The 9,560-nt window shown below is 44.6% G+C and overlaps 1 protein-coding gene and 1 long non-coding RNA gene across 13 annotated transcripts in view; one reads left to right on the top strand and one right to left on the bottom strand.

Annotated features, from left to right (window-relative positions):
* Positions 1-473: 473 nt before the first annotated feature.
* The window catches only part of MARK3 (microtubule affinity regulating kinase 3), a 108,290-nt gene continuing 99,203 nt past the window's right edge, over positions 474-9,560 (bottom strand). For 5 of the 12 annotated variants that reach the window (XM_027120668.1, XM_027120669.1, XM_027120677.1 and 2 more), the window contains 3 exons: positions 6,145-6,171; positions 4,814-4,858; positions 479-1,428 (listed from right to left, as the gene is read on the bottom strand). In XM_027120668.1, coding sequence (XP_026976469.1) covers positions 1,083-1,428; positions 4,814-4,858; positions 6,145-6,171 — 418 coding nt within the window. In that variant the 3' untranslated portion in view covers positions 479-1,082. Of the gene's footprint in view, positions 1,429-4,813; positions 4,859-6,144; positions 6,172-9,560 lie in introns of all 12 variants that reach the window. The other 7 variants (XM_027120670.1, XM_027120672.1, XM_027120665.1 and 4 more) reach the window with 6 other exon arrangements.
* LOC113627696 (uncharacterized) lies at positions 4,619-7,975 on the top strand. The gene is made up of 2 exons (XR_003435656.1): positions 4,619-5,161; positions 7,420-7,975. It is a non-coding gene; the product is annotated as an uncharacterized LOC113627696 (long non-coding RNA).

Genomic DNA, 9,560 nt, shown 5'->3' with positions numbered 1-9,560 from the left:
AATGTGATAATATCCCCGTGAGATTAAAGCATCAAACTGACTGATGAGTTTATTACCCTCTTTATGTAACCATGTAGGTGTTGGGAAACGGCTGTGAGTCTAATTCATGTACTGAATCACAAAAAACAAGAGGAAAATTACATACTTCATGGAGAACAAACCCAGAACTGCCAAGGCCTGGCGTTTCTCCACACGGGGGCGCGCCGGGGCTCCCGAGGCTGAGGCTGACGGCCACTCCCGACTCCCATCCTGCTCAGGTCACCAGGGGGGCCATCTTCTCCCTTTATTGCCTTTGGGGAAAAAAGATGCTAGAAATCACAAAATGTTGGGATCCACGCTAAGGAAAGAGTGGCCCGGCCTTCGCACACTTTCCATTTGCTTTTGTTCAACTTGGTGGTGGAGGCAAAAACACATACTTTTAAGTCACTGCCTTAATCTGAATCTTAAATACAGTATTAGGAGACAATGCAAGATTTTACTCAGAAAAAGTGAATTTTTAATTATCTTGTGAATCTACTTAGAAAAACACACACAAGCAATGTTCACAACTATAAATTTAAACCTTTTGCACTAAAAAAAAACACGAAACAACAAACACAAAACCACAGGCATGAACTGTAAACCTGCATTAATTACCAACTAGTCTTAAAGTTAATTCTTAGTAGTAATTCAGTATTTTCCTCCTTGGCAATTTTAATGTTTTAGCACCAAATAATCTCCCACAGAGGTACTCGTAACAACTCTGGTTGCCAGTGTAAGGAGATGCTTCCGTAGCACTACTTCACACACACACCGTCCACTCTCACACCCGCACAGACAGGAGGCACGTGGAGATGGATGTCACACGCTGACTTTCAGGGCAATGGAAATAAGACAGAGGGCACACGTGTCACACGTCTTTAATGTAGTGCATTCGTAGAAAAAAGGCCAGCTTTCGCTCCCAGGCGTGCTCTCGTCCTTATATTTTAATATCATGATTTAGAAGATGCAGACGTTATTGCCTAAATATTATTCTATACATTTCCATCAGTGTTCAGGAAAACACTTTAAATTGCTACTTAATTTACACCATAATTACTGGGTTACAGCTTTAGCTCATTGGCAATTTTGGAAGCGATATTTTTGAAAGCTATGGACGTCCCTGATATCCGCTTAAACCGGACCCCGTTCAGAGACAGTCTTGGCAGCTTGCACACTTCCATCTCCCACTGCACGAGGCTCTCCGCGTGCCCGTCGCCGTGGACACAGAAGAGTAAGAAGCGCTCTCTCTGCTCGTAGTCACAGTTATTGGCGTCCAGCACTTTGCGGATTTCCCGCATCATGTCATTGGGATCCATGGAACTAGTGGTTTTCATGCTCCAGGTAAAGCGCAGGGAACGAGGTTTTGCTTCTTTGTTTTCCTCCTTTTGCTCAGCAGATACGTTGCGACTGAAAGGCACAGTGCAGGTTTATTCTTAATTGCACAGGAAAACTCACCTTTTCTACTCTACCCAGCTCATGACCAATGTCTTCAATACAGCATAATAAATGACTTCCACGTTTTTCCCGCATAGGCTCATGGCTGGTAGACTGTTCCTTTGCTAAGAAGTACTCACCTATTTCTCCACAACCCCCTTCCCGTCCCAATCATAAGCCACAATGTAAAAAATCTACCTGGCCGAAAAACCTCCACCAGTCATCCGGTGAAAATTAAGAAAGTAATTGTTAAACAGAACCCTTGGGAGGAGGCAAAGTGGAGAGCGAACTGAGCACGTCTCCAGAGCCCAGCCCTCGTCATCCAGGCTGGCTGCCGGCGGCAAGGTGCCGGCAGGGCCCTTCACAGGCCAGCTCAGGGAGGCGGCGGCAGCAGCCCAGCCACCAGGTCTGCTCGGCCTGGCTGCTTCTCCTACCACAATTTTAAAAGATTCAATTCATCATAACCTCCACTGTTAACTGTTACTCAGGATAACCAGTTACTCAACACAGTTGAAAATCGCTTTCCCGGCAAACGGCCCCAGATGCTAAGTACAGCTAGGTAAGAGAGTGGGCCATTCTCTCAGTCCCCTACCACCACCTTAGCATTTTTCCTTTTACTGTGCTAATTTAAACTTCCAACTTCACAGTTAAAAAGAATTCTTAGATGACACTACCTTACTACTGAAATAGGAAAATGAAATGTTGAGGCTTACTTGCTGCTGAGCACTGAAATGACCAATTTGAATGTAAACTGTACAGATTCACAAGGTGCAGGCTGTGGTCCCAGGCACGGCTCTCTCAGGAACTCCAAGAGGCACCTACCATCTCACTGCTCTGCGGTATTTAATCATTACTGCCACAAGCCGTTACTGACATTCTCAATTAGGAGGGTGAATACCTAACACGCTTGTGCATTAAAAACTCACAGTGGGGCTTCCCTGGTGGCGCAGTGGTTGAGAGTCCGCCTGCCAGTGCAGGGGACACGGGTTCGTGCCCCGGGCTGGGAAGATCCCACATGCCGCGGAGCGGCTGGGCCCGTGAGCCATGGCCGCTGAGCCTGCGTGTCCGGAGCCTGTGCTCCGCAACGGGAGAGGCCACAGCAGTGAGAGGCCCGCGTACCGCAAAAAAAAAAAAATCAACAAAAACTCACAGTGTATGTATGTTCAATACACTCAATCCTATGGCAAATTCACCAGAGCTGAGAGTGGACCGTAGGGTTTACTGTGTATGTAACTCTCCCTGTCAGCCACCTGCTAACAGAATATTCAGTTTGGTTCACACCTACCAAAACTGTTTGAAAGCTTCCTAAGTATAAAATGCTGCTAAATACTAAATAGGTTACAAAAAAAAGCAAAAGCTCTCTAAGCTGGGGTCAGGGGGGGAAAAACTAAAACACAAGGAAACAGCAATAGCACAGGTAAGGCACGGGCTGTCAGCTAGAGTCCCAGAGAGGTGGAGCCCGCCTGACAGGGAGGACCGCAAGAGAGGGGAGGAGTGGAGCAGAGGGAAAGGCAGGGTAGACGACGCGGGGCGGGGCGGGCAATGGCATCTGAGAAGAGCTACGAAGACACCATGGGATTTCAACATGACGACGGAGGCGGGAGAAAGTCTGTGTCTAGGGCAGAGGAAATCTCTTAAGTGAAGGCAAGGAGGTATGGAAAGCACAGAATGTGTTGAGGGCAAATTCGAAGGTACCCACGGACTGGAGCTGAGGGCACAGTCTCACCCCCCCCAGACGGCCGCTGGCATTTACTGAGCCGTTGATCCTCAGCACACCAGGAGGTGGGTTCTGTTAGTCCCTCCCAACTATGGCTGGGGAGGCAAACTCAGGGCAGCTAGACTTGCTCAAGGGCAGGCGGGGGGATGCTGCCTGACTCTCACCCTGAACTTCTGCCTCAACTGAGGGATTTGTGCGTGGGGGAAACTGGGGCTGCTGAGGCCACACAGGGCCTCATATGGACATGGTCGGCCAGGAGATGGGGCCACTGCAGGTTTTCATTCAGGGTAGTCATGATCAGAGCTGTGTTTTAGAAAGACCAGGAAGAGAGGAAATGGGCTAACAAGGACCTGAAACAGCATGGTGGCGACTGGCATAAAAAAGGGCACAAGTGGAAGAAATCTAGAGTCCTGAACCCATCTGGTGACTCCCCCTGCCGCCAGATCCATGCAATGACAGGTACAGAAAATTTAAACGCAAAACACTCAACTACATAATCGTTCTTTTTTTTTGGCCGCACTGCACGGCTTGTGGGATCTTAGTTCCCCGATCAGGGGCTGAACCTGGGACCTAGTGAAAGCACAGAGTCCTAACCACTTAATTCCCTACATAATCATTCTTAAAGAAAAAAAAAAAGACATCTAATTTGAAATATGAAAATTCTCCTAGGGAATTTCCTAGAGGTCCAGTGCTTAGGACTTGGAGCTTTCACTGCCAGGGCCAGGGTACAATCCCTGGTCTGGGAACTAAGATCCCACAAGCCACATGGCGCGGCCAAAAAAGAAAAAAAAAATTCTCCTAAATATTCTGCTTTCACTCCTTGAGACTAGAACTATGCCAGGAGTTCTCACCAGGTCGACAATGCTCCAGACTCCCAGACCTCACCTCAGGTCAGGAGAGCTCAGGCAGGAGGAATGCGTCTTTTTTTTAAATTACAAAAGGAAATTTATTTCAAAAGCATAAGGGAACACTTACATTTGAACAAGGGGATATACAGGTGTCTCGCAAAAGAAAACTAACCCATGGCATGAAGTTTTTCGTTCAAATTTTTGAAAAAGAAATAACCTAAGTTGTGCACTATTGCCTTAGGAAAGGGAAGGGGAACAATGAGGTGGTAAAGGAAGGAACACAGTCAACTTAATATCAAACTTTAGAAAGTAAAGTCACTTCTGCTCAGCTTTGAGTTTACAAACATTAAAAAGAAAAAGAGGAAAAATCACACTTAATGTTCAAATTTATATAACTGTAGTTCCAAAACAGCATCTATACTTGAAATGGCTTTAGGCCACTGGCTGATCTGCCGCTGAGGTCCAGGCTACCTGGTCACAGTTTTCAAATGGCAATTCCACGTTCCTATGCCTAGGAATGCGTATTTTAACACCCAAACACCAGTGAGAACCCAGGTGGGGCTGGGACCCGAGGCTCCCACCAGCAGGTGGCTGCAGCACTCCAGCGCCCTCACGTGGCTGCCAGGTGCCGGCGGCAGCAGCAATGCTTCCTGACCACATACTGCTGGTGGCACTAAGCAATTCCACGTGGAGCAGGGACAGATGCAGAACGTTCAGAAAAGGGGTGTTGCCTCTGCCGCAGAAATGAGGTAAATACCTATAAAATATTTTAAGTAAAAATCGTTTCCCTCACCTTGAGCCCTCATATCTCCCGTTCCTCTCATATTCAGTTGGAAGCCTCAATGAATAGAATGCAGAAGCACAGAGAAGTGGGAAAGAGAAAAGATATCTTACAACCAGTACACGACCAACCCAAAGATAAACACAGACATTATAAAATGAACAAATCCAAAGCACTTTTTTTTGGTCACCAGCTGAGCTTATTAAAACTCCTACTCTTGTAGGTGTGACTCTGCCAGAGGCCACCGCCATGAGTTCATGAAGGCCGTGCAGGAGGCTGGCTACACACCTGCTTCACATACACAACAGGTATTCCTGCCCAGCTCTGGAATCTGCGCACACTCACGGCCTTCAACTGGAGGTATTCTTTTTAATCACTACCCAAAGTATAGTGGGTTTCCAATTAAATAATCATGGAGTGGAGTTTCCCACAGGAAGAAAGCACTCTTCCCACGGTTTCTGATAAAGAGCTCACGTGAACAAAGACTCTCCACGACCCACTGGTGGCCTCCACATAAAAACCCATCACCTGGCCCGCTGGTGAGCTGAGAGCAGCAGGCACGATGTGGCTGCAGTGGCAGCTTTTCCCTCAAGGGTGTGTGCATCCCGAGACAGTGAGCAACGCTTCTGGTCTTTTGAGTGTCATCATCAAAAAACTATCTACCTAGTAAGAGTAACATTTACTACAGTGCTTTAAGTAAAAATGAGACATACTTTCTTCAGAGGTTGGTGGAAAGTGCCTTTTAGATACAATACTATTCACTCTTCAACTCTTGGAAAATATTAAAATATTTCTGCTATACAATTGCCCACGTCTTAATTTCTGAAAAACCCCAACAAATGAGGTTGTAGGTGTGAATTTTACATTTATTTCCAGTATCAGGATATTAGGGGATTTATCTGTCATTTTAAAGCCTTTTGCTAATGCAATACTTCATGAAATAAAAAACGACAGCTAACACAATTACCACTTACCGTTTGCATGCTTGAGGCTAATCATGAATTGCACATTGTTACTGAACATCTCATTCTTCAAACAGAAGCATGCTAAGTGTTATTAGTATGAAGACAGAATTATTTGGATGCTAAATAATTCTACCAAAGGAAGAAAATGCACAGAGCATGCGTAGGCCTCTTGTTACATGGGTGCCACAGTCCCTTTAAAAATGCCTGACAGAGTTAATCTCTTTCTTTCCAGCTTCCTTTCAAAGAAGTATTTAGTTCTCAGCAGAAAGTTTAGTGTTTAAGGAAAAAAAACAAGGCTAGAAAGCCAAACCTGATGTTAATTGCAGGAGCCATTTCAGGGTGAGGATTGAAAAAAAAATGTGTATATATAAATCCTACCTTTTGATAAACCTGAATGACATGTTTCTAAAAGAAATTAAGCCAAAAAAAAAAAATTAACAAAAATGAGTTGCACAAGTTAAATAGTCAATTACAGATAGAACAAAAAACAGCAAGTAAAACAGGGCTCCTCTCCTGTCCAATGAGCAATGAAACAGCGACATTTGATGAAAAAGTAAAATTATCACAAATATTGTGTATGTGATCTTTTAAACAGAAATATAAAAAATCTGTACTTGTAAGAAAAAATTTAGCAGTAAATATTGACATTAACTATAATTAAATGTTTTAAGGTTCTTCAGATGGGTATACCTTAAGATAATAAAATTCAACATTTTGTGTTAAAGTCATTTGCAATGTACTAGAAATAAAATAACATTCCTCAACTTTCTTCAGAATATCTTGTGAACAAAAAATCACCTTATACAGAAACATTAAAAATTTCATTATAAAAATATTTATCCATGAAGAGAATCATTACTTACTTCAGGAAGATGATTTAGACATTAACAGAATGTCTGTTACAGTGGTTTCGTATAAATCACTTTTTAAGAAAAAAAGTCATTGGAGGTTAGGTTTTTTTCCCTTCCAGTTTTGATATAACTGACATACAGCACTGTAATAAGTTATTGGGAGTTTAAAATGAAGTAGACTTTTTAGAGCTTTAGATATCAAAATGAATGAAAATTAAATGACCAGACAACAGTGGGGGGTTCATTTTTATGTTTTATGTAATAAACGGAAAGAGCTGTGTTTAAAAGAAGTAACTCTGCTCATTAAAAAAAAATTTAAGGAGATGCTTGGGTTGTGCTGAACAGAATTTGACAAAAGAAATTTCAAACTGGCTCAGGCTTGTATGATCACGCAATAAGCATTCCTGGGTGAGTGTGAGCTGGGCTTGTCAAGCTATTTCTAAATCTCAGTTCCGAGACACAGCACAGGAGGCACTCAAATGTATTTGAGGACTGACTGAATTAATAACTTCCTTCGTTGTTTTTTTCCTAATTTGGGATGACTTTTGCATTGCTTCAGATACCTACCAAGTTTAAAAGTATCTAACTACTGGAGATAACCGCCCACCACTCCATAATCAGATCAAAAGTAGTATACAGCAGGATTACACACAGTAAGGAAAGATCATGCATGTGAAAACTGATTAAAAGGCCTTTAAAACGTATTTTCATTTCCGAATTTTCTACCTGAGAAAAGTCAAGGGGACTGCTCAGGTACCATAGGACTGATTTTCTTAACTTTTCCTCCCTTAAATCCCTTGAGGTATAAAGAGGAGGAAGCTACAGGATTAAGGCTCTCACACTCCGCCCGGGACCACGTGGATGGCTCCCAGGAGCACAGAGGCACCTGCGCTTGTGCCCGGGCTGTCCTGCCTGCAGAGTATGGGTGACTCTGAGTGCCCTGAGCCCACAGCTCTCTAAAGCTCTCACAACATCCAGGGCACAGCCAGGAGCAGAGGGCGAGTTTTCTGATGCCAGTCCCACCACGTCACAGCAGGTCTCCTTGTGGCATCTACGTGCCAACACCTGAGCCTTTCCTGCACTAGAACTTTAACCCTCACAATTATTGTTAGGAGAGGGTAAGAAGCTGATGCTGCGGCAGCAAGGACTCTGTTTTTAAGAATGAACTGACTAAAACTGAAGTACAGCACCAAGGGAGGCTACAGGTCTCAGTCTGCAAACTAACAGAAGACTTTCTGTAAAAATTTTGGGGTGGAAATTATAAAATCAGATGAGCCCCTCTAGAATATTTTTAACAAGAAGCCTCAGCCTTCACTTTCAATTCAAATACATGAAATAAATTTAATTCTAAAATGTGGGAAAAGGACTCACGTCTGTAACCGTGCTTTACCGTTTTCTGCCAGGGACACTCACAGTGGGTTCACGGCTCTTCTGGGGCCACGGATCTGACTCAGCACTCTTCTGCTGTAGGACCTTCAACATGTGCCTTAATCTCTCTGAACCTTGCCTCCAGTTTCTTCTATGAAACTGGGACAATGTCTATTCCATGGGGTAGATTATGGAGATTAAATGAGTATGTGAGAGAGAATGCATGTGTGTGCATACACACATACTTATTTATGTATATAAAATGAGTATTCCTGGGCTTCCCTGGTGGTGCAGTGGTTGAGAGTCCGCCTGCCAATGCAGGGGACACGGGTTCGTGCCCCGGTCCGGGAAGATCCCACATGCCGCGGAGCGGCTAGGCCCGTGGGCTATGGCCGCTGAGCCGGCGTGTCCAGAGCCTGTGCTCCGCGGTGGGAGAGGCCACAGCAGTAAGAGGCCCGCGTACCACAAAAAAAAAAAAAAAAAAGAGTATTCCTATATCTATAAATCTACAGACATCTCTTTAGCTTAGCACACAGGAAGCATTCAGTATACTGTGGCTGATGTTATTTTTGTCAATGATAGTATTAAGATGACCCCCAAAAACCCACGAAGGAGGCAAACAAATAAATTCAAGGATTTTAATGATGTGCAAGGCTTTATTTAAAGAGCCCATTACTGACCAATGTGTAAGGACACAAAGCTGACTGTCCTGTGACTGGAGCTTAGACAGACCTGACTGCCACACATCCCTTCTGTTCTCGGGGACCAGAGGGCAAAGGATCAGTTGACATTAAGCAGCCTAGGCTCCGAGGAAGGAGCTAAGGCACAGGGAGGCTGGGAACAGCACCTGGGATGACCCTGAAAGGAAGCAACGCATTATTTTGGGGGTCATCAGACTCTTCTTGGGTTGAGCTCATTGTCTCTCTTGCTGGCCACAAATGGGTGCCCCAAATCTGGCAAGGCCCTTCAGACCATTCTGCTCTTCTGCCCAGCCTGGAATGGGATGTCTCAGCAAAGGGGCTCAGAGAATAATAGGGTAGACCAGAAACTCTGGACTCCTCTGACCTCTAGTCAATGCTAGTGGATATCAGAAGTCCTCCCTAATCTGGTATTTGACATCCTGACAATGAACAGATCATCTGGGGAAAGACAGTTTAATGTGACTTGTCTAAGTTTTAGATGACTGATTTAAAATAACATTACTGGGGGAGACTGAAAAGCGGTATTTAGCTTACAGGTTAAATCAAGACGACGGCACGTAACAGATCAGTAGGCTCACGGGCCACAGAGAGTCAGAGGAGAGAGGAGGCGGGCATGTGTCATTTTAGACTCTGGGAAGAGCCCACTGTTGTTCTGTGAAGAAGACACAAGTGATGAACCAGAGGGTCTGTAACAGGCAAAACCTGCAGGACACCTCGGACAGACTAATCCACAGAGAGGCTTAAGTTCAAAGAATTTCCTCTGGGTGTCCTGGAACTGCAAGGGCTCTCAGGTTTCCTGGGTGTGGTCCTGGCTAAAGGTGCCTTTGCTTATAATGCAGAGTGGTATCTTTTCTTTTTCCTCTTATAGTAGCCA

The sequence above is a fragment of the Aethalodelphis obliquidens genome, unplaced genomic scaffold, assembly GCF_003676395.1.
Source record: "Aethalodelphis obliquidens isolate GAN/ISIS:26980383/991018 unplaced genomic scaffold, ASM367639v1 scaffold21, whole genome shotgun sequence".
Classification (NCBI taxonomy): domain Eukaryota; kingdom Metazoa; phylum Chordata; class Mammalia; order Artiodactyla; family Delphinidae; genus Aethalodelphis; species Aethalodelphis obliquidens.
Note: the sequence above shows the minus strand (reverse complement) of the source record. Positions and strands in the feature narration are given on the sequence as shown.